Raw genomic sequence first — 27,458 nt, forward strand, 5'->3', positions numbered from 1 at the left:
AGAAACACGTGTTATTTGTTCTCAATTCACTGAAAAATAGTATATTTTTATAATGACTTATTTTACTGTATTTCACTCCCTATTTTGAATGTGTCATATTTAATGTCAAGTTTTTTTTTGTTTGTTTGTTGTTTTTTTTACAAATGTCCACCTAAATGCATAAAGGGGAAACTCTTTTGCTGCTTTTTTGTTTTTTTAAGAACATCCGTTTTTTGGGTCCTACAGATATAAAAAAAACCCACTTCGTTTTACACGAAAGAGTTAATGACTATATATCCGACAACCCTGAACGCATCACGAGTAATGCTTGCGCTTCTCTGCGAACATGTCGCCGTAGGACTTTGTATCCAAACTTTAGCGTTTATTTTGCAACTTTCTGCATGTTCGCTTATGGCATTGGGGTAATTATGCCGTGTAAGGGACGCGCAGACTTAGTCGCAGCTATGCAGAGGATTTTAATCAGCAACTGTGTTATTTTAGTTGTGTTATTCGGCCCGAACTTGCCGGTTTCTGAGAGTGAAGGAATCAGTCCGGAGAGATGTATCGTTTGGGGTCCAGGGCTGGAACCCGACGCAGTGTTACCAGTCCGATACTTCTTCATTCAGGCTGTTAGCCCTGAAGGAAGAAACCTGACTTTATCACCAGGTAAACATCCCGAATACCCTCCACTTTGCTTGCTGTGCTTGTGTTAAACTATGCTAGCCCACCGAACTAAAATTATGGACGACTGACTCTGAAGTTAGCATCTGATTCGCAGTGTCCAGTTCAGTGCGAGGGAAAAATAAATTATTTAAAATATTCTACTTTACCAGGTACAATCTCTTTAATTGGTTTTTGTGAGAATGTATACATTTCCTCTCTGTGCGCTAAAAACTTTTCCTTTAACTAAATATTTCCACCAGGTTACCCGACTTTATTAATGCACTGCTTGAATGTAAACTCTGCAAACCACTGTGGTATTTAGCATGGCTCTTCTGTTTTTAAAAAAAAAAAAAAAAGTGAGTGTCAATGCTGCCTCATTTCTAAATTTCTCACTAACAACCCTGGTTTTATTAATATGCATCTTATTCAGGCTATATGATCCTCAATCAAAATTCCAGTCAGTTCCTTACAGCCACTCTAAGGTTCTGAAATAAAACAAAGACAAAAGAATTTTCATCAATAAAACACCTTTATTCTGAGCTGAAATAAGGATAATAAAAAAAAAACTTAGTAGATAAAACTTGCTGAACCCTAACTTTACCACCCAATATCAGGATTTTGGTTAAACTTTACATCCTTACTTTAATTCTTCCAGACATGACCAAAAGAAACACAGTGCTGTCAGAAATCATTTGTCCCATTTCAAGAGAATCTTCTTCAGTTTAGAATAATTAAGATCAGGATTGAGTTGTCTAACTAAGCCAGTTTAAATAACATGAAATCTGTTTGTGTTCTTTAGGTAAAGGGACATTTAAAGTGAAGATAAGTCCTCTCAACAAGGAGGAGTACATCCGCATCCACGTTCCTCCACCTCTGGACAGAGGAGACGGGTCGTTTCTGATGAGGTATCGCCTTTATGGATCTGCAGTCGAAGGTCTGAAGGTTGAAATCCTCCACCTAGATGTTGGCGTGGCCAAGTCGCCATACATTGTCAAGGGTGCGTTTCAGCAGGTTTTAATCTTTTTTTTTATATATCTATCTTAATCGGTCAGGTTCTATTTAGTTTAAAATAAACCAGAAGTTATATTTTGAAGTGTTTTTTGTTGAAGGGATTTTTCTGTTTGCATTTTTTTTAACAATGAAAAAATATATATATCGATAAAGGTAACAAAATGCACAGGATACAGTCATGGTCAGTGGCAAGGAATGGACAAAAAAAGTAAAAAAATAAATAAAATAAAGTAAATTTAAATATGGCGTGTATAACTAAATCACCACACCATGTTACAAATCTAACAATGGAGGGACAGGGATGTTATCTTTGGCAGATACTGGAATTCGTTTGACTTTAAATGTTTTAAGCCTGCAAAAAAAAAACCCCAGCTAAAGCAGAATAATTTGACACCTTATTGTCAAAGTGTTTTCACAGCCATCAAGCACTCCCTCAGATAAACACTATCACACCTCTAAACCACCAGAGGCGATAACTTTAGAACCTTTTACTAATAACATCTGGTATGGTGTTGAATCTATACAAATGTCAATGTCTAAACTTGGCTAAACAAAGAACATGTCATGCAGAAATTTTAAGCTTTTACAACAAATTTTACAGTTTCCTAAAATCCATGGGTCAATATTCATGAAGTTTCTGTGTAGCACCTTACAGTAGCTTGTAAAGTTGAAGAGCTTCCAGTGACGCCTTTTGACACTGAGATATTGACCTTAATGCTTGAATTTTCTCCCCATTTTGATTCCGAAAAATTTGCTGAAGAGAATGCTATCTTTGCTTACACTCTGGCTTGTCAGTGAAGTCAAACCTCGATAGAAATATATGCAGGAAACGAATGGTCAACTCTTAGACATATTAAAAAACGTACTGAAGTCCCACTCAGTTAACAAAAGTTAACTTTTCTTAACTTTTGTTAAGAAAAGTTTGCATTTTAGCATGATCTGGATTGAATTTCTGTTCATATCTATGTCTCTTTTGTCTCATTTCTTGTTGATGCCCAGGCCCAGTCTATCATGAATACTGTGTCTGCCCCGAATCTGACGCCTCTGTCTGGCAGAGCGTCCTGCAGTGTCCTGCGAATGAGCCCCAGATTCTGGCCGACTTCAAGTCCTTTCCTACCATCGACTTGCAGCATCTTAGACAGGAAGTGCCACTCAGGTTTTCTAACAGAGGAGGGCTCGTTCATTACGCCATCATTGACAACAAGGTGTACCGGCGCACGCTGGGAAAATACACAGACTTCAAGATGTTCTCCGATGAAATATTGCTGTCGCTGACAAGAAAGGTATAATTGTGCCGATTGATTGGCTTTTAAGGCCTAATTATCAGAATATTGAGTTGCCATCTAATATATTTTGTTACTTAAGGTGAGAGTGCCCGATGTGGAGTTTTTCATCAATGTGGGCGACTGGCCTTTGGAGACGAGGACGGAGGGAGCTCTTCCGATCCTCTCCTGGTGTGGCTCTACGGATACGCGCGATATCGTCCTCCCCACCTATGAGGTGACGCACTCCACCCTGGAGACAATGAGAGGAGTCACTAATGACCTACTGTCTGTCCAAGGCAACACAGGTAGCTGGAGCACCATATGGGAACACAGTTGATGGCTCGACATTTGTGATGACTTGTTTAGAGAAAGCGCTCATTTTACTTTGTCTTAACTCTGGAGGAGCTAGGGAGATTACCGCTCTAGTAGACTTTGCCAGTAGGACAGATATTAGTTATGCATCCACAGATAAAAATGTAGCAAGAAAACCATTGTTAGACTTAACAGTCATAGCAAAAGGCAAAGCATTTTGGTGTGAATCGTTACTTTCACTCATTCACATTGTGCCTCAATGGATCTGCAACATGATAGGAGTCAGAAGTGAATGATATTTCATAGGTTTAAATTAAGCTCTTCCAGCTGTTGTCTGAAGTTGTCGCACAATGTTTCTAAATCATTTGCCAATATATGAAATTTAGGGTTCTGCTGATGTCATTGATGACCACCAGGGGGCATCAGCATGCAAGCAACAATGTCAACTATCACCTAGTAAACAGCCATTTCCTGAAGTGTGAACTTCAACTTGTAAAAATATTTTTGGGGGGAGGCTCAACAAGGGAAGTAAACGAGCAGCAGGCGTAAAAACTTGTCAAATAGTTGAAAATGCAAAAAGAACTGAAAACTTAGTGCTTCCTTTGGTATGGAACAACACAGGATCTTTCACAAAATAAAAATGTCATCCTCCCACTTAGCTTTAAAAAAGTATATTTTAAAATGATTCACTGAGTCTTCGACCAACCCTATTTAAATTTATCTAAGTTAATATTGGTCATTATTGGGGACTTTGAGCTACAGAAATTCACACTTTATGTGCACCATTTTCTTTTTGGTCTTTGTCTTATTTTCTTATCCATACCTTAAATGTTTCTTCTTTTACTAATTACAGAATTAAGAAAAGCCCCTGTCAGAACTTTAAAATCGACCCAAATCACAGAAGAAGAGTGTTTTTCTCAATTTCTCTTCATGAAATTAGGAAAGTGTAGCAATGGAAGGAGGATGGGAGTTTTTCTAATTTCTTTGTAAAAGTTTATGCAAAGATGATAATGGGGGTATATATAGTGTACTTGTCTTTTGCGGATTTTTGTTTCGTTTTTTGTAATAATGCCCGGTTTTCCTGCCAGGTCCCCCGTGGGTTAATAAAACGGCGCAGGGTTTTTTCCGTGGACGAGACAGTCGGGAAGAGCGCCTCCAGCTCGTGTCTCTGTCCAAGAAATCCCCGGAGCTGCTGGACGCCGGCATCACAGGGTGGTTCTTCTTTAGAGACAGGGAAAAACAGGTGGGCAAAGCACCACTTGTGGGATTCTTCGACTTCTTCAAGGTGAGAAAATGTAGAAGTACACATTAGTTAATCCAACTTTTGGTTAACAGATAAAAATCTAAGTTGGTTTTTCTTCTTTAAATTTAAAATGTGAAAGCAGATTTGGGACTGTGTTGCATGTAGTGAAACTTTGTACCTCCTCTTTCAGTACAAATACCAGGTAAATGTGGACGGAACCGTTGCAGCGTATCGGTTTCCTTACCTGATGCTGGGAAATAGCTTGGTTCTGAAACAGTACTCGCAGTACTACGAACACTTCTACGGACATCTAAAGGCAGGTGCTCACTACGTTTCTGTGCAGAGGAACCTGTCAGACCTTTTAGAGAAAATCAAGTGGGCCAAAGAGAACGATGCCGAGGCGGCTGAGATCGCCCGAGCGGGACAGGCAGCAGCCAGAGATCTGCTGCAGCCCAGCCGGCTGTACTGCTACTACCACAGAGTGCTGCTGACGTACGCCGAGCGCCAGGCAGGGCGGCCGACGCAACAAGCCGACATGGAGCTGGTGACTCAGCCGGACGATCACACAGCCGCATGTACGTGCAGGCGGGAAGGTAACAAGACAGGACCCAGTAAGAATGAACTATGACTGCCCAACCATTGTTAGTTACAGCTTCATTCAATGGACACTTTTTTTAGGAAAAATCCTTTCTGACACAAAGCGAGAAGCTGATGAGTGTTACTGATGTTTATAGGAAACTTCTCAAACTTTTATTAAAAAAAAACAAACAAAAAAAAAACAACCTTTTTTTATCTTTGCATCTACAGGAAGTTGTGTATGTAAATAAAGAGGTTACTCTTCTAACTGTGCCTTTAAGTTAAAATATAGAACTTTTTTAAGTTTACTTGAAATACAGCTAAGTACAACAATTTTTATGCCTGTGGGAGAATTGTGTATGAGATAATATTTTTATTTTACCATATTTCTGACTAAAAGTTGTATTCATGGTTCAAAGTGGCCCAACCAGAGTCCTGACTGAAATCTGGGGAGGGAGCTAAAAATTAGGGTGATGGAAATGAGGCCTTCCATCTTCACAGACAGTAGAGAGATGTAATCAAAATATCAGTGGAAACATGGAAGGAGATGCATAATCATTGAGAAGGATATAAATTTTTTTTCCAATGCCATTTAAAAAAAATAAAATCCAAATGAAAACTCTTTTTGCCTCCAAATTTTTAAGAAATGCCTGTCTCAGTTCCTGTATGAAACGGTCTTCCTGGTCGAAGGAAAATAATTTCAATTCGAAATCTGCCCAATAAGTTTGGACTTAACCATATAGTAGATAAAATACAATTAAATAAAAGTTGTTTTCATTGCTTTCAAAATGGTAACCATGCACAGAATTTAAACGATGAGTCCAAATTAATGCTTAATATTCAATAAATATACAGCCTAGCTGAAGGACACCTACACAGTATGCTACGCTTTTGGAAACTTGAAGTTTAATTGAAAAACAAAATCAAAGTAACAGTTTGAACATTTTTAAATGTCATTTTAGTTCCATCTATGCAGAAACCTTTCTACTACTTAAATTAAGTGATGTTGGATGGCAACTTTGTCACAAATTGCTAACTTTATTAATGAATTAAGTTATTATTGGTTTCTGAAGACTAGGTTCAGTTTTACAATATGGAGTCTGGACTTAAACTGGATATATTGCATTTGAAATAAATTCAAAACTGAATAGGTCATGTGTGCATTTGTTTTAACCACTACATTAAAGTAAAATGTAGATCATTTTAAGTACATACTTTAAATCTTACACAAGGTCAATTTGTTAAGTTCTTACTCAGACCTACCTTACTGTAAATTTTACTTCAATTTAATTTAAAATGCCAGAGACAGTTCCTAATATTTTTAAACTGACACACTGTCAGGGGAGCTTGACACTTGGGGGGGCGGGGCATTGGCGGAAGAGCTAAAAGTCCAACAGGTTCGGTCGGTTCGTGTGTCCAGCCACACGGCAGGAGCAACACACCACACGAACCGATTCAAGTCACGAACATCCCGATTCCAGAAGAAAATCCCGTAAAAACACCCAACATACGTGAATTTATAATAATCAAACACGGATGACGATGTAGAAGCAATAGTGATAGTTTGTGGACTCATTTTAAGCGATAAAAGAGAAAAGGCGTTTGATAAAAGATGGCGGGAGCAGCCGCTCTATTTGCTGCACTATATAATTTAGTTATGTTTTTTCGTAGTTAACATATTTAACTGAATAAACATATATAATAATGACCTTTACATAAAATAATAAACATTTCCACATATCACCTCTGATGTCCACCCATGTCCGCTGTTTGGGATTCCCCTCCGTTCTTACGTCACCGCGCTTTCTGATTGGCTACCTGTCGCATTCAACAGGCTGAGTTCTGGCTCCCAGTCAGTAAAACCCCCACAGGCTGCGATAATCGGGCCAAGACAATGTTGAATATGCCTGATTTTAGATCGGGCATATTCAACACACCACCAAGTAACACACCACACACTGCAGGACGTTGTAAGATTGTCCTAAAAGGAAAATCGGGACACAAAAGGGGGGAAAAAAAGGCTTTAGCGGGAACACCAACATGCAGAAGCATTATCTGACGGTTTTCCTTCACCCGCCCCCTCGGGCCGCAGCAAAATTGCCAAGTCTTGACCGGTCCGCGGTAATAAAAAGGCTGGGGACCACTGCTTACATGAGATATGCTTCATATTCACACAAATTGCTAATGCAGCCTTCAGCTGGACCTGTTGCAGTCTAAACTATTTAAAACAAGAGCCTCTTTAATATTAGGATTAACATTTATTAAGCACTTGTGCATACAAAAGCAGTAATTGTAAATTAATTGGGCTTGGCTGCAGTGTTATGCTGCAGTCTTACTATGCATTGTTGAAATAATACACATTTCCTGGACAAGCAATGCAATTACCTTAATATGTATTCCACTTTACAAAGCCTGTTATGGTCGTAGTTGCTTCATTGTACTCCTGAAGTATGTAAACTGCGAACATTGTTGCTGTTGGTCACACAGTGGCGTGATAAGACATGGAAACTAAACAAAATACATTTTGAGTCACACCAGGTAGTTCAGTGGAAGAGTCAGTCCACTGTATAAAGAGGCGACGATCCGCGACACGCTATGCCAGGTTCGATGTTCTCCATGTCCTCCCATATCTCTCTGTCCTTCCTGTCAAGCTACTGATGAATAAATGCTACAATTAGTGACACATTTTTTTTTCTAAAGAAACATTTTGTGACCAACTTATCAGCAAACCATATATTGCAAGACTAAGGACAACCAAAAGCCATGTTAAATAATCTCTTGTAAAAGCGTCTCATGAGACAGACTGTAATTCTATCTGCAGCTGGTAAACATAAAACGTTACAAAACCACTTCCTGTAACCTGTCTTTGCATACTGCAGTAGGGGATTCTTGACTGTATATGGTTTTCAGTTGCTTTTTATTTTAAATATATTAACAAAAACAGACTTTTTACATATTTGAAAAGAGTTATGTTTTACTAGAACAATTTTGGGACAAATGTAAGGAGTGCCTTCATTTGTAATGGGTAAAATAGATAGTCGTAGTAAAACTAAAGTGCACAGTGTTTTGTGCACAATTGGGACTTTTGGGAGGCAGTTAATTCATAATTTTACATACATCTTAAAGTTTAGGACAAAGTAAAGCTCAAAATTGTTGACCATCAGAACCCTAGAATTCTGCTTTCTTTCTCTGAGTATGCATACATTTCACCATGATTATTTACCACTTTTTCCTCTACTTGATCATAAGAAAAAATGTTACAGCAATTATTTTTTGTTTTAAAAGCTGCTTTCATTTTTTCATTTGATATCATTTCCAATGCAGGAATTAAGTCCACAATGATAAGTTTGAGTTTTCTGCTAGTTTATGCAGCCAGCATCAGATATTTTGTTGCTATATTTTTATTTTGAGCCTAAACTGTAAATGAGTAGAGACTTTTTTCTTAGCACTATAAAAACTGAAATTCGTGTCAGTTTGGCAATCATAACCTCCTTTGTTATCATTTACTCCACTCTAAACCGTTTTTTACGCTGAATATTTGTAAATCCATGGACTCATAAAATATTTACTGAGTTAACTGAGAATTAGCATCATGTTTGTCCTATACACCATTGACTGAGAGGTTTTACTTCACATATGGGATTTAGTTTAGTTTGTTTTTATTTAGCTCTGAATTACAACAAATGTCATCTCAAGAAACTTTACAAGACGAGGTCAAGTTTATATACTTTTATGTAGGTTTAAATTAAATATAAATCCATCCAATGTATTCCAGAATAATCCAGTCATATTCAGATTCATCTACAGTCCAATATGGCCTAAATCATAGAACAGAAGTTCAAATAAATTGTTTATTACTGTAGCTATTATGACTTTATACTCATAGCAGCCATATCTAATGTCATGGTTGGGAAGGACCCACAAAATTTTGACATTGGAAATCAATTTGTCGCTCTAGCGTGTTTTACTGAATTGAAGAATGAATGGAATGCACCATAGAGTGCATTTCCAAACTGAATCAGGGAAAACCAATATGGTGTAATTTGCAGTGTTTTTGTTTTAGACTAAGTCAGCTGTTATTAGGAATACAAGGTGTTAGCTGTCGATTTACATATATTTTATGCATTTAACTAGTAAATAACATGCTCACTTCTTCTTGGCCAATTTTAAAACCCATTTCTACTCTTTAATTAATTCGGCCAAAAGCTATGGACGTGATCTAATGCAGCGTTTTACTTGGTGTCCCATAACCCTCACGATTCCATCAGAAATTATCTATTTTATAGTGTATGTTTAACCTATGACAAGAACCTTCTCAGTGGCCATCTACTTTTATTGGCCGATAAACTTCCTACATTAGTCTTAACAGTATATGTTAGTACCTCAAGTCTTCAGCTAAATTTAATCATTAGAGTGAGCGCTTCATCTGTTTTCTTTGTGAAAATGGCCTGGATCATTCCTAAGGGTGTATGGAAATACCTCGAACCTTTAAAGAAGTTCTCAAGTAGAGCTCTGTCTATTTTGTCACATTTTCCAAAAGCTGCTGCAAAGTTGTTGCTCAGGACACCGTAGATGTTTTCCTTGTCATCCCTTTTTCCAAAGAACAAGAAGAGGGCGTAGCAGTCCTTGCCAATGGAAGTGCAAAACTCCACCATGCGCTGGTACACGTTCTTGTTCCTGGACTCCACCCTGGCCATCTGGATGGACTCGCTGACGGGTTTTCCGGTGGTTGCTCTTTCTTCAGCTTCCTCTCTTTCAGGCAGGTGAAGGACCTGCACTGCGATCTGTATTTTCGGGTTCTTGGTGGGTTTCTCCAGGATGGCCCAAACCCAGTCAGCTCCCAGGAGAATGCGCTGCTCGGGTGTCATGGCTGTGCAGTTGAAGGTGTCGGTGAAGTCGAGGTTAACGCTTTGAGTGATGTAAGTCATCAGAAAGACCTGTTGGAGAAGGACACGTTCAATACCTGCATTCAACAAAAGTGTATTTCTTGAGATTTTGACCAAATATCTACGCGATCTGTGTGTGACCTGAGTTAATGCCAGAGGACTCGGCTGCAACTTTCCCTCTGGATCTTTGAAGACAAGGTACTCCTGGGTTCTGGTTGATGCAAAAGAGATGCAGTTGCTAATAAGACGTGTGAAATCATTGGGGTTGATTGCAGATGGTGGTGTCAGCTTGGCAAAGATGCCTGTCCTTGGTGACATGCCTGTCCTTGGCGACATGCTGCTGTCCAAGGAGGGTTCTTGGGGCAAGAAGCGTTTTAGAAAGGAGAGGAAACTTGAGTTCTTCTTTTTGTTAGAAGTTGTGCTGCTAATTTTCTGGCCCATGTCCGAAGCTCAGATGAGGACAGAAGATCAGAGGCTGGTCTCTCTGATACACTGAAAGAAGGAATTTGTTTAAACTACAAGTAGTTACCCCTTTATATTTTCCTATGAAAAAAAGACGTATATGCTGAGCACCAAATATTTGCTATAATTTGATCTACCCGTGAAATATCTTTACTCACCAGGATGGGTCTTGAGTTTCCTCCAGTATGGATTGCTGTGCCTGATTTTGACTCCTGTCTGCTGCCCTGCTGAGATAGACAACGTCTATATGTGTGTCAGTCTGTGTGCTGTTTAATGTAAAGCTCAGGCACAGGGATAACCTTAGGTGCTCAAGTTTTAGACGAATACAGACGATTCACGGGAGGAAGAGTTAAAACTCTGGCAGCTTGGGTGTGGTGTTTGCAGCTTGGTAAGTCAACAAAAGATTTAACTGCCATCGGCTTTAGAAGTTTTTGATCAGCAAACAAAATGCTTAGCTGTCCCATTTAAAGGAAACACAACTGAAGACATTTAGGTCGGAACACCAGTTTTCCTCTAAATGCAGATGAGCTGAGACTCTCCCATTTCTAAGCATATAAGAATTCTTATTTGCTTGAGGTTGTCCGCCGACAAAAATGACAAAAAATAACTTTTTTGTCATTTTTGCCTTTATTTCTTAGTACTTTACCCTCAATAAGATCAATTGTTAAAAGGTGGCCTGTGTCAGTAGTTCTGTAACATTCACATGGTCTCATACCATCTTGAGTCCTTTGGTTTTCAGCTGTTCTCTGGACCTTTGAGCTTCAGATTGACTGAGTTTTTGTGGCTGCAATTGAGCTCAAATTGTTACCCCTCCACTGCTGTGCCCTGATTTTTATGAGGTGATATGCTGTCTGTAGCTATTGCCTTATCCATGGTTCTAGCCTTATCTTCAATTCCCGTTTGTTTTTTCACAGAAGCACATTTGCACAGATCCACAAATATTAGACAAGAGAATGGTAAAATTTTGTCTAGTTCAATGACTCAAGATCATCTACAACCTTCAGGTCAAAATATGGAGTAAGCATCTTGGAAGCGTGTGTCCATCCTGTTTTGTATCAATGGTTTAGGCTGATGGTGTTGGTGCAATGGTGTGGGGATCATTTCTTTGCACACTTTAAGGCCCTTTGCACCAATTAAACATTGTTTAAACACAAGTATTGTCTTCCCCTTTCATGTAGCTGTCCTCTGAGGGATATTTCATGAGTCCGCTGTCACCAGATTTAATCCAACAGACCTCTTTAGGGATGTGGTTAATTAAAGCACTTATGAAGGGCGTTTCACTCCGTTGTAGCAAATTGCATCTAGCTGTAACCAGTGAATACAGAGCAACGTCTTAAGAAAAACTCCTCATTTGCAGATAGTGCTAAAATGTTCAGAAAAGTATGTTTGTGGTCATTAGAACAAAGCAAGATGTATAGTCGAATTTCAACAAGTTGATGTTTATTTTGGGTGGTTTTAGGCATTGAGTCTTTGTTTTAATTGAAATCTGCTTTTTGTCTTCATGATTTATCTTAATTTCATCAGATTACTCTTTAACTGATCTTTATTTCCTATAATGAACCAATAAAAAATGTACACATCACAGTGGTCAGTATAAATAACACAAGATATATATTAATAACAGCTGCATTGCATAGTCAAAATTAGAAAGTGGCTAAAAATCTTTTAAATGTTTGTAAGAAGCCATGACTCTTCACTGTCATCCAAAGTGTTTGAGTCAGCTTGTGTTTCCAGTTTCTCTGTGTCCACAGAAGGACTGCAGGTGTTACATGAGGTAGCAGTGGTTACAGGAAGTGAGTGGGACTGGCTCCACGCTGCAGTGTTAGGCCCGCGGGGCTGAGCTGACTGCAGGTCTAGTAAGCCGATGACGCCGGAGCATCCGTCCCTCACACCAGCGCCGTTTGTGACCGCCTCAGCTCCTTCCGCAGCTCGTCCTGGCTCAGCAGGTACTGCAGGCAAAGCATCATGGGTGTGGGAATGTGTCAGAGAGGTTGGGCTTAGCGTTTGCACTGCGAACTGAGTTGGGATCGGTTTATGGTTACAAACGTGCACTGATCAAATGAGAAGGCAAGGTCTTTTTTTTTTTTCTTTAATGCTAGTTTATTTATTTGCCAAAACATTTGTAAAGAGAAAGATTTGAAGGAGGAAACCTGATGCATGAAAGTGACTTGGAGTTTAATATATGAATATTTACTATACTGTTCAAAACTCTTGAAGTTTGTCTATTTTTCTTTGCTTGTAAGGCAATAATATTTTGTAATCTTGCTCAATGATTCTCCAGGCTTTTTGAAAGCATTTTAAAGTTTGTCTTTGAACTTTCTTGCTTATTTTTATTTCACTATTTTCTAAGCAACGTGTTTTTTGTAAGGTAAAACACTGAATTGAGGAACTAATGATATTTTAGCAAATAAGGCAACATAGCATTACTTTTAATTGGATATTTTTGATCTGTTTTTGTTACCTGTAGACTGATGGTCAGAATTTGTTCTTGTTGCTTTAGTTGAATCATAAAAAACAAATAAATTAAACTCAAAGACAACACTTTACCAGAAATAACACAGGGTGTTTGGACTATGGAGGTAATTTATTTTTTTAATTTTTTCTCCCCTCCAGGGTCTTTTGTGGGCTCTAGTGTCCCATATATGAAAGTAGGCTGACAGGAAAGGGGGAAGGAGAGGGGGGAAGACATGCGGCAAATAATGCCGGCTCCGGGAATCGAACCCGCGACGGCCGTGTCGAGAACTCAAGGCCTCCAAACGTGGGTCGCACTATCCCCTACGCCACCACAGCACACTCTGTAGTTAACTTTCAAATGATTATTAGCTGAAAACTTGCAATTAGTAGTTCTCAGACTTTCAATAACAAATGCTACGGCAGGACTCAAAAAATATTTTTGAATTAAAATAAAATTATATTCCCTTTTTTGCAATCAGGCTGTAGAGACATTTCACTGAGACTGCAAAAGAAGCAACTACCATCTTTGGACAAGTTCATGGTTCCTCACTGATTGCATTTCTCTTTCTATTTTGTAAAGAAAAGCCAATTGTCGTCTTTTTCTGGTTGCAAGTCAGAAAATCAGTGGAATTCGCTACTTGTTGAGGTAAGTTAACAAGGTAAGTACAATTAGAAAAACAACTAGCATTGTTTGCATTCAGATTGTACAGCTGTCCCAATGTTCACTTATCTTGGTGTTTTTAAACACCAACATTTGTGTTGGTGTTTAAAAACACTTTTATTTGGGTTTCGGTATGAACAAAGGAAGCACATTTAGACTGTTTTCAAACTGGATTAAACAAAATCCAGCCATCTCCTGCCATCACTGTCACATTAAGCATTTGGCGTGATATGGTGAGTTAATATTCATCAGTACAAACAGAGTGTCTGCATAGAACAGCATGAGATTAAGTAATATTATTAGATTAATGTTGCGACATTTGCACTGCATTTACAGAAATTTCATAGAAGTGGAGTATATGTTCAGTGCCTAAACAAAACATTTCAACATGTAACCCTCAAAATATTGTGAATATGTCTAAAATAAATCTGTGACTCTCCTTCGTCTGGAGACCACATGATCTATTCTGTTCTATTTTATGAATAGTGTTTCTTTCTTAAAGGCACACCAGTCAACATGCTGTAAAAAGTGGCCAAAATCCAATGAAAAACTGGAGAATTGTTGATCAAGATCACTTAAGATAGTGAGAAAGTCTAATAAATTTGAACTGATCCCAAATCAGTCACACAAATAAAATTATTTTAGCAATGATCTAATTTTTTACCAAAATTTGAAATGTTGTTGTGGTAATTGCTCAAATTTTTAAGATGTCAAGGCTTCATTATGGCTGTTATCTAAAGCAACATGTTGATGATCCAAACAGAACCACAGGTGACTTGGCAGTTAACGAAAAGTACCATTGTTTTCCAGACTTGTAGAAATAGTGCTACAGTCTTACTTTCATGCAGATATCCAGTGTTTTATTGTCATCCTGCTGATCATTTTTTCAAATAATCAGCAGAATTTTCCATCTGAAAGATTTGAGCTTCTGTTACTGCAGACAATAAGCAGCGAGCTGCAGAAGTCTTTAACCAGCAGCTTGTGTGTGTTGAGGCTTACTGTGAGGTTGTTGATGCTTTCAGACAAAGCTTCTATTTGTAAAATGGTGCTCTCTGCTTTCACCATCTGCAACACACACACACACACCCACACACACACGCACACCTGTAACAAGTCATTATTGTAGACATGCATGGCTTCCAATAAAAATACTGAATTGTAATGCATGAATGCAGTTCCAGACAGAAGTCTATGTCCTTTCATCATTGACATACAGTATATATCACATTCGTTTAGAATTTTTAACTATACGGTTAAACTCCTGTTTACTGTTTACTGTGTTGATGATACAAACATGTCCAGTGATTTTTAATAAAACAGATTCGGTGCCTTCGTTGCAGATTTTCTCAAATTCCCACAGCAGAGTCAAGTAACTCATATCGGCTCAAACCTGTACATAAATGCCCACCAGTATTTGGATTAAAAATCCATTTGAGAGTTGCACCTCGACCACATGCTTTTTGTAGCCGTCAAAAACTTTCAGCACATTTATGTCTGGATATTTAAATGCTTTTTGTGGTAGAATTGTTGAGGTTTATTTGCATCACTTGGTTTTATGAGTCCAAAGTTTAGCAATCTAGTTGATTAGAGATTAATTTGAATAATTTATGTCCTTCTCCATTTTTCCACTCACTTGGTACAAAACAGACCATCCTGATACTACCACCATATACGTAGTTTTACTGTTGTAATTTTTAAAAACCTTGCAAAGATGGCCCAAAATTGCTCCTTGCTGAAATGGTTAAATGCTCAGTCTTCACTCCGTTTGACCATAAAATGTTTTCTCCCAAAACATTTTGCAAAACCAAATGGTCAGCTGCAAATTTTTTGAGCTTGAAAGCATAGAGTTTAGCTCAAGGTTGTTTTATTTCTTTTTAGGTCAGCACATTCCCACTCACTGTGTATTTTAAAATTGCTTCACCGGTGCACCAATGTCACTGGTCATTGACAAAGTCTCAAGCAAAGTTCATCTCAGGCTTGAGTCTTTGTGGTTCTTGAGAATCCTAACCAATTTCCTTTTTGTTTTGTTCCAGTGATTCTTTGGATCAGGCAATTAGGATTTTGGCTCAGTTGAGTATTCCACATGGATCAAAAAATTCTTTCAAAACTGATTTTGTAAATGATAAGCCAAAGTGTCATTAAAGTCCTGGAAATCCAGAAGCTTTTTAATAATTATGAACAATATGTAAAAGCCAGATCTATGCCTGGATGCGAAACAATTTCAGTGAGCACTGCCATTTCTAAAAGAAACCTCGCTGATGACGGCCGACAACGTGCCTTTGATGTACATGTATATATTTGAGCTGGTAGGCTTGGTTTTGACCTTCCTTGAATTAGATCAAACAAAATTCAGTCTTGTGCATGTCATTCTAGTTTTTACAAATCACTAGGGTTGTCCAGTTGGGTATTATCAGGCTCATGTGGAACGAATTGTTCAATACAACCTTAGAAACCCAAAATGAATGGCATTCATGCCGATGAGTCTTGTGTAAGCTTTTGGCTGAAACTGCATGTGCAATCTAAAATGGAGGTAAAATCCTACTTTGCTGACTAGAGTCAGGATTTTTGTACCTGCAGCCATGCAGGTATTCTGAGCCATGCTCATGCACTTCCATGTCACCTCTAGCAGGTATGCCATGGTGTTCAGGGTTCTGACTGGTTAGTGGAGGCTGCGACGATGAGGATGATAAAGATGAAAGCAGGTTAGTGGTTGATGCAGATTACTGAAGCATGCTGCCACAGTAAATTTGTCTTTTTCTTCATTTGATGGTGAAAATATATAATACAATGTAATTCATGAAGAAATACAACGCATACTAGAAAAATGAGATATCAATGTAGAAAGAAGAAACAAATTTTACACAAGATTCATTTTACTTGATTTTTATAAATCTTGACATTTACAATTTTATCTTAGCAAAATTTCTTTGCTATAAAAATACTATTACACTCAGTTATGAAAATAATGGTATAAAAATCAACAATCAAGGTATCAAACTAAATATGCTGTAGTATCATTAGTCTTGTAGTGACATAAATATTAAATAAAATCCCTCCATATATATGTTATGCAAATATTGCACAAGTTCCTTTCAGACTGATCAAAAAAAAAAAAAATCATGCAGAGGCTGACTTCTATTAAAAAACATCTACTGGTGGCGCATGACAGCCTCAAAGTGTTCAGGAAGGCTGTCCATGTGTGTTGCATGAATTTTTGGAGTTGATGCAACAGGAGTCCAAAGAAAGGCCTTGCTCTCTTGCGATGGGATGGGTTAGGTTATTAGGCAAATGTCTGAGGTTGAGTTAGTGAGGCTTATTGTGAATCAGATGTTTATCAGAGCGTTTCCAGGTTTCTGGAAGTGTGAGGCACAGGGTCGGGGTGATGGGTGGAGTCTAAGGGAGCAGGGAGAGGTCGGGCTGCAGTCAAAGGAAGCAAAGCAGCAGCAGTAGGGGATATCTGATTGGATGATGGACAGCTCGAGAGTGTCCATGGCGTTATCACCGGGATTATCATGGTGACGAGTCAGCTTTGTTCTCCTTGTGCCCCACCTGGTCCCGGGCAGGTTCTCGGTCCAGAATGGGACTCAGACCTCTAAAGCCGGCGTATGGACACATCTGCACCCCGTTGGCCACAGACTGTCCTGACTCGGGTGACGAAGTCTCTATGGGACAGACGTAGTCTGTGGACTCGTCCTGCCGTCTCCTCCTCAGGTTTGTCAAGTGAGAAAAGCCCAACTTCTTTGGCTGTAGAAAGGAGAGAAACATTTAGCCTTCAAGGTAAACTTCACAATGAAAAACTTTAGAAAAATCAAACCTTTAATTTGAGTGCGTTTATTCAGAGGACAAAATTTATTGGGAAATAAGTTTCTAACAAAGCACTGGTCCAACAATTAAGGGTACATCTGCTTTTACAACTTTTACTATTAGGACACCTCTTGATCTTCTATGAGATTCCAGATCAGTGAAAATTAATCTTTAACTATTTCTTCCTTTGACAAATTCCTAGACTGTCCAGAGTCCTTAAGTTTAACTATCCACTCCAACAAGATTTTAAAAAGTAGTCCATTAGAGACCCAGGGCTCATGGATTCAGTCTAGTTAATTTTTACACGCATATGTTATAGATGTAACTTTTTAAATTACTGATGACAGATTTGGGCTAATTTATTTCTTTGTAGTCATTTCCTTATGAAAACCAATATACATTATGCCTACTCTGACTGGTTCAACAGGAGGCATAATGTATGCTATGGAGAAGATAATTCATATTTATACCTCAATGAAGTAAGAAGTTGTGGATTCCTAATTCATTTAAATAAGTTTGGTTAAAAAAATTTACTTTATTTTATTAGCCAGTAATTTGCGCACCTTTTGATTAGGAAGGAATAAAAATAAAATATGAAAATCCAACCAAAAGGATTTATTTCAGTGTTAAATTATAGGTGTTATAAGCGGAATAAAACCTAAATTCGCTTTAAAGCTATTTTTTTGCAAGAAAAAAAAGCTTTAAAGCGAATTTAGGTTTTATTCTTTTTATTCTAGGTTTTATGCTTTTAAAGCATTTTTTTTGAAGCTTTAAAAAATGCTTTAAAAAGCAGAAAATGAAATGCAACAAAATCTGTAGAAGTTTCATCTAAGCTACTGCAGACAGAAACCTTGTAGCATAAAATGCAACTACTTGGACTAGAGGAGACAAAACATACATTCTCCCTCTGACAAATCTATTTTGGGGTGATTTCAGTCTGTGGTTTATTTAACATACAGGCTTGTATTTAATATGGCTTTAGCATGGAGCTTTAAAAATGCCCAACTGTTTAAGACCTTAAATGGTTCAAATGCAAGTTTTCTAGTAGATTACTATTGCATTTTTATTGGAGTACTGAAGGACTTGGAGCTGAGCCTGCAGCATCTTAGAGCTTTTAGAAAAAAGCAGAGGATCCTGCATTCATGCCACAGTCAGAGGATTAAACTGAGAAGAGCTCAGAGATTAAACTGAGCTGACATACCAACGTCTCACCACAGATTAAGGTGTTTTTCTTCATGCACAAAAACGGAGACGGGTTACCTGTGTATGTTTTCTTGAATATGGGTTTTTTGATTTTCAAAAAGAGTATTTCCTCATTTTCTTACCTTGACTTTAGCTGTGATGCTGAGTGGGGAATATCCTGCTGCTTCAATGTACTCCCTCTTCTCCTGCTGAGCCTGTACTCCCACCAGGTTATTGAAATTGGTGTTTAAGTGGCGCCTCAGCAGTGTTTTTTGAGGAGAGATGTTCAACAGCATGGCCATTGTGTCGGAGTTAAACCGAGGTTCCAACATCTATTGGAGGATTTAAAAAAATGTAAGATGCTTTCTTTCTTTCTTTTCTGTTTGATCTCCAGTAACGACAGATGCTCACTATTAACCCTCCGTGCACACCGCTGCCCCTCAGGTTGGGAGCGTACTCTGCCAGGTCCACAGATCTCAGCCACTCCATGACCCGGTGGTTGGACCACTGCACCACTTCGCTGGGGCTGAACTCATTCTGAGAGACAGAGGAACAAGAATGAAACAGCTCAGGTTGGAATGAAAGTTTGTGTTTGTTTTGTTTGTTTATTTTTAAACGTCATAATAAAAACGCATAAGTTAAAGCCTGATTTGAGTGTATGTTAACTATCACTTTAATAGAGGATGTCATGATATTCTTATATATTCACCAACAGAGTGGTGCAACCATGCTGATCCAATTCAAACACACATTGAACGTTGTGCTGTGGGTCTGCTGTGCCAAAGCTAAAGCCAAATTATTATTTTTAAGATAAACAAATCTCAATAGTGCATTATAAAAGTTGCCTCTTATGTGTCCATGAAATTTGTTATGCAAGCCAAGTACATGTTTGCAACACATGGAGGATTATGATTTTTACACAGTATAGTTTGGAAAAAGCACAGAGACATTTATCTAATCTCAAAAATATATACATATATATTTTTACATAAGGAAACAAATTAAGCTTTATAATCTTGAAAGACTTCTGGCGCACATGGGAATCAAATACCTCGTTTCCAGGTCTGCGTTTAAGGCAGTTTGGGTTAAATTTGTTGACATGAAGAACATGAATGGCACACTTGATGCTGAGATGATGCAGCTGGCTGGTAACTTTGAGAAACAACAGGTCATTCTAAGATGGAAAAGAAGAAAACAGAGCAGGTTGTTCATCCTGTAAAAGCAAATTAAATGTTCCCCGTGCTGCTTTATGCCCTCAGCTGCAAAAAAAAAAAACTCACCACAGTGAGGTACTGCAGCATCTGTCCATCCACTCTCCCATCATTAAACTGATCTTTGTACTGAGGGAGGCCGATGTCATCAAGCCAACCTGGAACAAATAAAACAAAGTGGATTTATAAAGGAAACTCTTCAGGAAACAACTTCACGCAACAAAGTATTTTGGAATTGATTACATACGAGTGACCCAAACATAATCGAGCTCTGCAGATTTTTCTGGCTGTTTGCTACAGATGCTCTTTAAGGACAGCTGGAGCTTCTTCCTGTGGAGTGGATTCTTCATCGCTAGCTCCTGCAGACAAAATGGAAAGAATTAAATAAAAATAAAAACCACGTCGGCTGAGAACCAAAAAGGAGTCGAGCTGATTTATGATGCTCATGAAACAAACGGGCAGCTTTTGTAATTAAGAGCAGTAAAATTCACATTGATCAAGATGCAACTAAAAAGCTGGCTGAACAGCAGAGACAGGCGCAATTAAATATCAAACGGATTGACGGAGGCAATGATCAGACAAGACGAGCTGAAAATTACACGGATACACCTGCAGACATTTCAGATTGTTAGTGCCCCAGATAACATTCATATGAATCAAATATGAATATTTGTGCGTGACTTACCTTCTCTAGGTCGTGTGGGGTGGCCGCCAGCAGGGTCTGACCACTGCTGACCCAGTGGTGAGCGAGAAGGCCATACTGACCAAGTCCGATGTCCTCGAGCCAGTCGCAAACCTGCTCCGTGCTCCACTTAGAAAATGGCAACCTGAGATCTCTGGTAGAAAGACACACCACAGTTCAAAAGTTTTCAAATGAGATGATGGTTTTTGTAATGCTTGCACACAATAGGCACAGTCTGCCTCAAGTGAAACTTTCTCAATGTGTGTTGGAGCCATAAAATGCTCAGTAGTTCCAACACTTGATCATTCCACCATCCCACTCTATTTATGGCCATTATTTCCCCAAGCATGCATCCATGAAGCAACCCCTGAGTTTGGTGACCTTCAAACTGCCTGATAACAGTTACTTTCTGCTCCACTCAATGTTGTGCCTAATGTAGATGCACCAGCTGCTTGCAAACAGAATCATTTATATATCCATCACTCCTTTCCAATTGCACTAAATGATGTCCAAATAAGTTAATTGTTTGTGGAGGCCCAAACCTTTTGACCGTGAATGTGATTCAACCATTCATGAATGTGAAACTAAAGTTATCTTCTGCTGATGAAACAGAGCAATGTTTTTCACTTCATAGAAGTTAGATTCTATGCCACAACTTAGTTTAGTGTGTGTTCAGTTTAGATTTTGGTTGACTTTATTATAAAATAAATATGTTGTACCGTGCTTTCCCTGAACGGGCCAGTATCGGCCCAGCTGTAGCTCGGAAGCCTCCCCTCTTGAAGTCTCCCATCTCTGGATCGTGAACCTGAACTGGGCTGCCCGACTGACTGCGACGAATTCTGGACACAAATGAAAGTGATACATTTGTCCTTTTCTATGCCTACTTGTTATGTGTTCTGTACAGCTTTGCTACTTACCTTCCCCAGAATTTCTTAATGCCTCTGTGACTCTTCCTTTTCTCAGGTGAGACAGGTGACTGTTGTCCTGAGTCCACTCCAGAGGACAATGGGGACTGATCTGACAGAATACACTCTTCCAGTTTCCCTGCATGGTCTGACAGGCATAAACAGCACAAGGTCACAATCAATGCAGTTTTATTTTATTTTCCTAGATTTGGTATGGGCCAAAAACTGTAAGCTTGGGTTGAAAGACAAGAGCAACCTGTAACAAAATTCAAGCTTGAATTAAAGTCCATTTTCTACTCTTCGAAAACTGGCACATTAAATACATAAACCCCCAAAACAACCTTGAGATGTCTACCAGATGTGATTTCAGGGAATTGTGAACCAACAACAAAGATGGAAAGAATCACAATGAGATGCAAAATGACCATGCAAACAGAAGTCAGCAACCACCAACAAAACATGATGGGAAACAATACCTGAAAAATAATCATAGTTGACGAATGGAACTTCAAAGATGAACACAACAGCACAGATGTGCAAGAAGTTACAAAGTGCCAGAAATGATGCAATTGAACAAACTCAAAAACATAAACACAGCAAAAAAAAAACTGCTGGTTAAAAAAAAAAAAAAAAAATCACCATGTTTTGTGCAGAAATAGTTTTCTGACCGTAAAAATAACTCCAAGCAGGACGTTTCGAGCACTTTTAGTTATTTCCCTGATGAGATGCAGTACCCACCAACATCATAGAGGTCATGTTTCCCTGGAGATCCTGAGACATTGGCGGTTAGTGCAGTGAGAAAAAAGCAGGAAGAACAAAGCAAAGGCCAGCATTAGTCACAACTACTTGATCTTCAAAAATAAATGCTGTTTACATTCTCCTTTTTTACAGTTAAGGACATGCAGATTTGTGAAGCTCTGGTTTTTACATTTTTAAACTCAAGTTAAAGCTGTTACCTCCAGTGGTAAAAGTATCTGATGTTTCAGTTTCGCTTTTATGTCTAGACTTACTTCTTCACATTAATATCTTGCTCTGAACTACAGAGCAGACTGTAACAAAAAAAAGGAAGTCAGTTCATGTCAAATTTGTTCACTTTGGTATCCTTTTTCAAGCTGATCTGCCCACATCCTTTAAGTCTGCACTCTTCGTCCTCTAGTAGCCCTTTGATTCGCCTCCTACTTTAAGTTCTGGCTCCATAACAACATAAACAGTGTGGTGGCCATGAGCTTATACGGCGAACTTAAAGTTTTAGCAAATGCTGATGTCAGAGAAGGAGCCAGGGTTTATCATCATCGGCCCTCTCGAGTCAGGAGGGAATCCTACTAATCCTAGCTTTAGAGCTGCTTGATCCTCAGTGAAAACCTTTTCCCGGCCTGACTCTGCTCACTTTGGAGGCTTTACTGTGACAGGGAAAATCCTGTTTTCTCCTGGAGCTAAGTGCTGTTTTTGTTTCCCTGACTTCAGTGCAGGGAACAACAGTGAGGACATACAGTACCTAAAGCTGGTGCGCTGGCACTCCTGCACCGAACTGTTGTCAGAACAAAAAGACCAATCCGTTAGCAAGATGACAGGAGAAGGGAAAAAAAATGAAAGAGAGCACAAACATGAAGCAGTTGAAGCAGAGTTGGTCAAAAAGAGTTATTGGGAGATTATAATTAGGTTTTTATATAAAACAGTTGCTTAAAACAACCCAGCAAACATGAGTTATGAGTGCTCTGTGTGTTATGAAACCCTCTTTTCCTAACTATATATACAGTATATATAACTATATATTAGCAAAGCCAGTTGGCACCCAATAAGTTTTAGCTTTCCCTCAAATGGGAAAAAATTTTAAAATTGCACAAGCAAGACCTTTATGACTCATATGAGTTCCAATTTATAACCTGAGTTGACTTGAATCTGTGAAGTTGACAAGTGGCCATTACAAAACAGAAGGACCATGCCATCTGAGAACCCTTAGACAACCCTTTTTGTCCATCGTCATAAAGTAATACTGTTTAGACCAAACAAAAAAGTCCCCCCTTGCATTATCCAGGATATTTATACCAAATAAACAATGTCACTTTGTCATGACACAAAAAATAGCAGCAGTAATACACAATTTTCCCTCCCTTCCTGTCAATTTATTAACAGTAGGGTTATGGTACTTTTTAAAATTTGTATTAGTGACATGTAGGCCCATTAGCGTGGATTTATGTGGTCTGCCAGGGCTGTAGCTCTCCTTGTGGTAGACAGAAAGCATGACAATTTAATGAAATGAAATGTTTCACTTAATGATAGAGCATAGAACGTGCTAGTCCACAGATTTGCCTGTTTTAAAAATAAGATTACCATAAATCCATTCATATCAGGTGAAAACATTCCATAAATACTCACCCAGGGTGTAGTCTCTGCTGTGGTTGTGGGCAGGGGAGAGCTGGACAGGAGATAAGTACTCTGTCTCTCTGCCTCTGGTGCTGTTTAGCTCATCCTTGGGTTCTTTCTTTTTACTCAGTTTTCCTGGCAGAGTTTGGTACTTGCTCGGCTCCATTTGTGGACTCTGCCGAGTAGAAAAGCATACAATTTAAAATTTTTAAGCCCTGGTTTGCAATAATTTTAAATCATTCACCATTATCTAACAACCATATATATATGTGTATATAATTTGTTGTGCCCATGATTCACAAAACGTATGGCGTTTCTCCTTTTAAACAAAATCAATCCCCGTGAACACAATTGCTATTTCAAGTATCTCCAGCTCTGATATTCTTTTAAAAAGCATGTTTTGTCCACTGAATTGTGTTTTGAGTCCATCTTTCTTAAGGTGAGATGACCTTCCACTCCATTGCATAACAACATGTCCTTTGGAGGTTGAATGTCTGACGATGCAAGAATCTGAGCAGGCATCAAAGTCAGTGGGGGGCTCTGAGGGAACCACTGGAGAAAGGCCAACAGACAGAAACAGCTCGGAGGCAGCGATGATGCCAAGCACTGCAGACAGCCTCTTCAGGTAGGTCTTAGCCCTTTTGTTTGTGTGTTCGTGTTTGTGAAAAGGGTTTTTCTCCTGGATGTCAGGCATAGAAAGCATTTGCTTCTTTCATTGAAGTAAAAAAAATAATAATAAAATCAGGTTGAAGTTCATTAGAGATCAAAAGGCCAAAGTGCAGCTGAAGTGTCGTGTCACAATGTTTTGGTGCAAGTTAAGTTTAGAATTGGGGACACACTTGGTTTATATAGGGTTTTTTTTCTTTGCTATTATTAGTTGAAAATCAATTGTAGCCATATACTTATACATAAATAAAAAGAACAGATTTTATTTCTAAAAGGTGACATGGCATTGAGCTTAGTTCATACAATTATGTGCAACGGTTTTGTGGAATCCCTCATTTCTTTACATCCCATAAAAAAGCAGCGAAAGCCAAAAGAAAACTTCTAGAAACTGTGGAGAATTATTTAGCTTTTCAAAAATCGGTGATCTATGAAGCTTGTAGTGCGAGGAGACATGTCGACATGCAGTGGATCAGTACCTCTGCCCCTACGCCTGATTCAGTTTCAGCTGGCTGGATCACTCCAGCCTGAAAGTCACAGAAAGAGAGGAAGAACGAAAACATGCAAACACACAGAATTAGCAGGTTAGCAATCCCAGGGATTAAAAGAGTGTGGATCGAGTTAGGACCTCTTTACGAAAGATTAAGACTTCACAGTAAAAAAGAAAAATCAACAAGAACGTGGATGACCTTTATAGATACATAGACTGTCTTTCTAGTCTCTGTCAAGAATCTACTGCAATACTCAAACGATTTTGGGAAAGCATGAAACTCCACAGGGAGGTCCTGGTGGTCCCCTATCGGGATGGCAGCACATAGGCATTTTGTTGCAGCATGGTGGGTTTATAGTAGCAGCTTATGTAGGACATGTAACCTGTTCAAAACAGTATGCATTGTTCATCAGGGAATTTGAAGCAGGACTGGTCACACTGGGCTTTACCTAAAACTCCTACTTCATTATAGAAATGCTGCAATGGCAGTAGTCTAAGTAAGTTGTTAAAATTCTTGCCACCACTGCTGCCAAATGCATTAAATCCAGCAGGTGCTGTTACTGTAGACAGAAGAAACTCAACAACAATCTACACTTTCAGCGCTGTTAGAATTTCTTGCTTATACATGCACTTCTTTCACAGAGCAATATGCTCAGAAAATGCTGCTTATATAGTGCTGATAAGCTGGTGAAATTACTGGTGGTCTTCCACTGAAGTTGAAAAAAGGTTGGTGGTTTCTGCATCATTAGATTCAACATTTCGACAGAAGAGCAAACTCCATCAGCTTCAGACTTACTGTTTGTGTCTGTTGAAAACTGATGGTGGAGGCACTGAAACCTCCATGTACACAGGTATATAGTAAGGAAACTTCAGAGTGATACGAACAAGCATTGTGGTAGATTGAAAGCAGTTGGGAAATCCCATCCATAAGTTGCCAAGATAACTATAAAGGGGCATAATTTATATATATATATATAAATGCAGAGAGGACATTTTCCAAAACTTTCACCATCCAGCTACATTTGGAAACCTTGGATACTTGTCTTAATACAGTGTAAAGAGGCCCTTAGAAAGAGCTGAATTAGTGTATTTCTAGGTGAGATATTAAAAAAGAATGATAGGAGCGAATATAGAGAGCTGCATTTGGTTAATAGATTAGTTGCAGTTTTAAAAACTGATTAGTATCAGATAAGAGACCTTTTGAAAACATCCACTTTGCAACTCTTCGAGACTGCTGGAGAGTAATCTGCGTCGATGCCTAGAAAATAAATCAGGATATGTTTTAGGAAGCTTTCAAACTGTTGCAAGTCAAAGTGACAAACTGCAGCAGAGCTTACAATGATCCATTTAAGAAACTTGCATCACCAGTGGTCACCAACGAAGAGTCTATAGAGTTTTGGAAACTGGAAGACATGGCAAATGGAGTTAATTACAGTAATAAAAATCTAGTTGGAGTGTTTTCTCTGAACATATAAAGCATTTTTACCTTGAATCAAGTTCTCTCTGAAAGGGAGATGAATACAGCATGAGTGGAGAAGATCCTCTTGACGACATCTGTGCAAAAATAATAACGTTCATGATTTTAGACATCAAACTTCATACCCACTATGCAGACTTTCTTCATATTTTCCAGGTTATGAGCTTACCTCTGATCTGATGACATCAGAATGAGCTTTGTGTGTGATAGCTTTTAACTTCAAGCTGCCACTCAGCTCCTCTTCACTACTTCCTGTTGGTTAACATCAGGAGTTATTAATGTTACGTTGTGGGTTGTTTATAACCAAAAACCCTACACAAACATGGCTTACCATGTGTAAGTGACATAATTTCCCTCATTTTTCTATATTGACCAAGCAGGATAGTCAGCTCCTCTATACGACGATCCTGTTATAACCAAATTCAAATAACATGGAGTTTTGTTTTTTTTTTATCAAAGAAATACAACCATGATACCAACAGTATAAAAAGATTAATTCACCTTTTCATCATTTGAGGCCAACAAAGACTCCATCCCCACCTTCAGCCTCTGGTATTCTTGGTCTAACAGAGTAAAAAGGAGACACTTTCAATGGGATCTTGGACAGCTCTCATGTAAGTTTGTTCACGCTGTCTGATGGGTGCCTGGAGCCGAGTTGGAGACAGATGTGACAGCCATGCTAACGCGAATAAACAAGCAAAGCAAACGCATGGTGACAGCACAAGTGGCCACACACCATCACCTGGAACAAACACTGCAGTTTGATGACAGAGTAAAGATGAATGAGGTCAACACAAAAACTAGCCTGTATTCACTGTCCATAAGCATCCTTTAAATTACTGACGCATATCTTAAAGAAAACTGAGAAGGTCAACTAAACAGTTTGGTTTGGACCTTTAACTACCACTAATTTAGAGTTTAGTTACATAAAATATCTGATAAATATCTATAGTTCCTCAACTGTGCCACATTGAAAGGGGTTTTAATAATTTTGGGTTTGTACCATTTTTGTTGGAACAACTGCTTCATTGCATTCCCGCTAATTTAAACTAAATCTGACATAAACAGATGCATTTTGAAATAAGCTGGTAACTAGAATGGAACAAATTTCAGATTGACTAGCCTGGTGGAAATAAAAATATATAAATTTTTACAGTCAGTGATCCCT

General features: G+C 38.6%; 3 protein-coding genes across 13 annotated transcripts in view; 1 reads left to right on the forward strand and 2 right to left on the reverse strand.

Moving 5' to 3' along the window:
- Nucleotides 1–184: 184 nt before the first annotated feature.
- On the forward strand, nucleotides 185–5,671 carry poglut3 (protein O-glucosyltransferase 3). The gene is made up of 6 exons (XM_032586726.1): nucleotides 185–645; nucleotides 1,442–1,639; nucleotides 2,653–2,936; nucleotides 3,019–3,223; nucleotides 4,319–4,515; nucleotides 4,664–5,671. Exons 1-6 carry the CDS (start codon nucleotides 381–383, stop codon nucleotides 5,099–5,101), a joined length of 1,587 nt encoding a protein of 528 aa, XP_032442617.1. The 5' UTR covers nucleotides 185–380; the 3' UTR covers nucleotides 5,102–5,671.
- Nucleotides 5,672–7,287: 1,616 nt separating this feature from the next.
- rep15 (RAB15 effector protein) lies at nucleotides 7,288–10,409 on the reverse strand. The gene is made up of 2 exons (XM_032586915.1): nucleotides 10,077–10,409; nucleotides 7,288–9,986 (listed from the first exon to the last, which is right to left on the reverse strand). The coding sequence occupies exons 1-2, from the start codon at nucleotides 10,374–10,376 to the stop codon at nucleotides 9,441–9,443; spliced, it is 846 nt and encodes a 281-aa protein (XP_032442806.1). The 5' UTR covers nucleotides 10,377–10,409; the 3' UTR covers nucleotides 7,288–9,440.
- Nucleotides 10,298–27,458, reverse strand: part of ppfibp2b (PPFIA binding protein 2b) — a 75,581-nt gene continuing 58,420 nt past the window's right edge. For 6 of the 11 annotated variants that reach the window (XM_032586819.1, XM_032586870.1, XM_032586829.1 and 3 more), the window contains 22 exons: nucleotides 26,792–26,853; nucleotides 26,622–26,697; nucleotides 26,460–26,542; nucleotides 26,300–26,367; nucleotides 26,151–26,216; nucleotides 26,011–26,071; nucleotides 24,803–24,850; nucleotides 23,673–23,835; nucleotides 22,792–22,824; nucleotides 22,035–22,067; nucleotides 21,309–21,444; nucleotides 21,111–21,230; nucleotides 20,395–20,545; nucleotides 19,957–20,068; nucleotides 19,779–19,867; nucleotides 19,550–19,672; nucleotides 18,910–19,035; nucleotides 18,642–18,830; nucleotides 17,062–17,256; nucleotides 14,512–14,577; nucleotides 10,556–10,640; nucleotides 10,298–10,427 (listed from right to left, as the gene is read on the reverse strand). In XM_032586819.1, coding sequence (XP_032442710.1) covers nucleotides 10,360–10,427; nucleotides 10,556–10,640; nucleotides 14,512–14,577; nucleotides 17,062–17,256; nucleotides 18,642–18,830; nucleotides 18,910–19,035; nucleotides 19,550–19,672; nucleotides 19,779–19,867; nucleotides 19,957–20,068; nucleotides 20,395–20,545; nucleotides 21,111–21,230; nucleotides 21,309–21,444; nucleotides 22,035–22,067; nucleotides 22,792–22,824; nucleotides 23,673–23,835; nucleotides 24,803–24,850; nucleotides 26,011–26,071; nucleotides 26,151–26,216; nucleotides 26,300–26,367; nucleotides 26,460–26,542; nucleotides 26,622–26,697; nucleotides 26,792–26,853 — 2,153 coding nt within the window. In that variant the 3' untranslated portion in view covers nucleotides 10,298–10,359. Of the gene's footprint in view, nucleotides 10,428–10,555; nucleotides 10,641–11,820; nucleotides 12,347–14,511; nucleotides 14,578–17,061; nucleotides 17,257–18,641; nucleotides 18,831–18,909; nucleotides 19,036–19,549; nucleotides 19,673–19,778; nucleotides 19,868–19,956; nucleotides 20,069–20,394; nucleotides 20,546–21,110; nucleotides 21,231–21,308; nucleotides 21,445–22,034; nucleotides 22,068–22,791; nucleotides 22,825–23,672; nucleotides 23,836–24,802; nucleotides 24,851–26,010; nucleotides 26,072–26,150; nucleotides 26,217–26,299; nucleotides 26,368–26,459; nucleotides 26,543–26,621; nucleotides 26,698–26,791; nucleotides 26,854–27,458 lie in introns of those variants that run through there. The other 5 variants (XM_032586862.1, XM_032586907.1, XM_032586844.1 and 2 more) reach the window with 4 other exon arrangements.

The sequence above is a fragment of the Xiphophorus hellerii genome, chromosome 2 (genome assembly GCF_003331165.1).
Source record: "Xiphophorus hellerii strain 12219 chromosome 2, Xiphophorus_hellerii-4.1, whole genome shotgun sequence".
Classification (NCBI taxonomy): domain Eukaryota; kingdom Metazoa; phylum Chordata; class Actinopteri; order Cyprinodontiformes; family Poeciliidae; genus Xiphophorus; species Xiphophorus hellerii.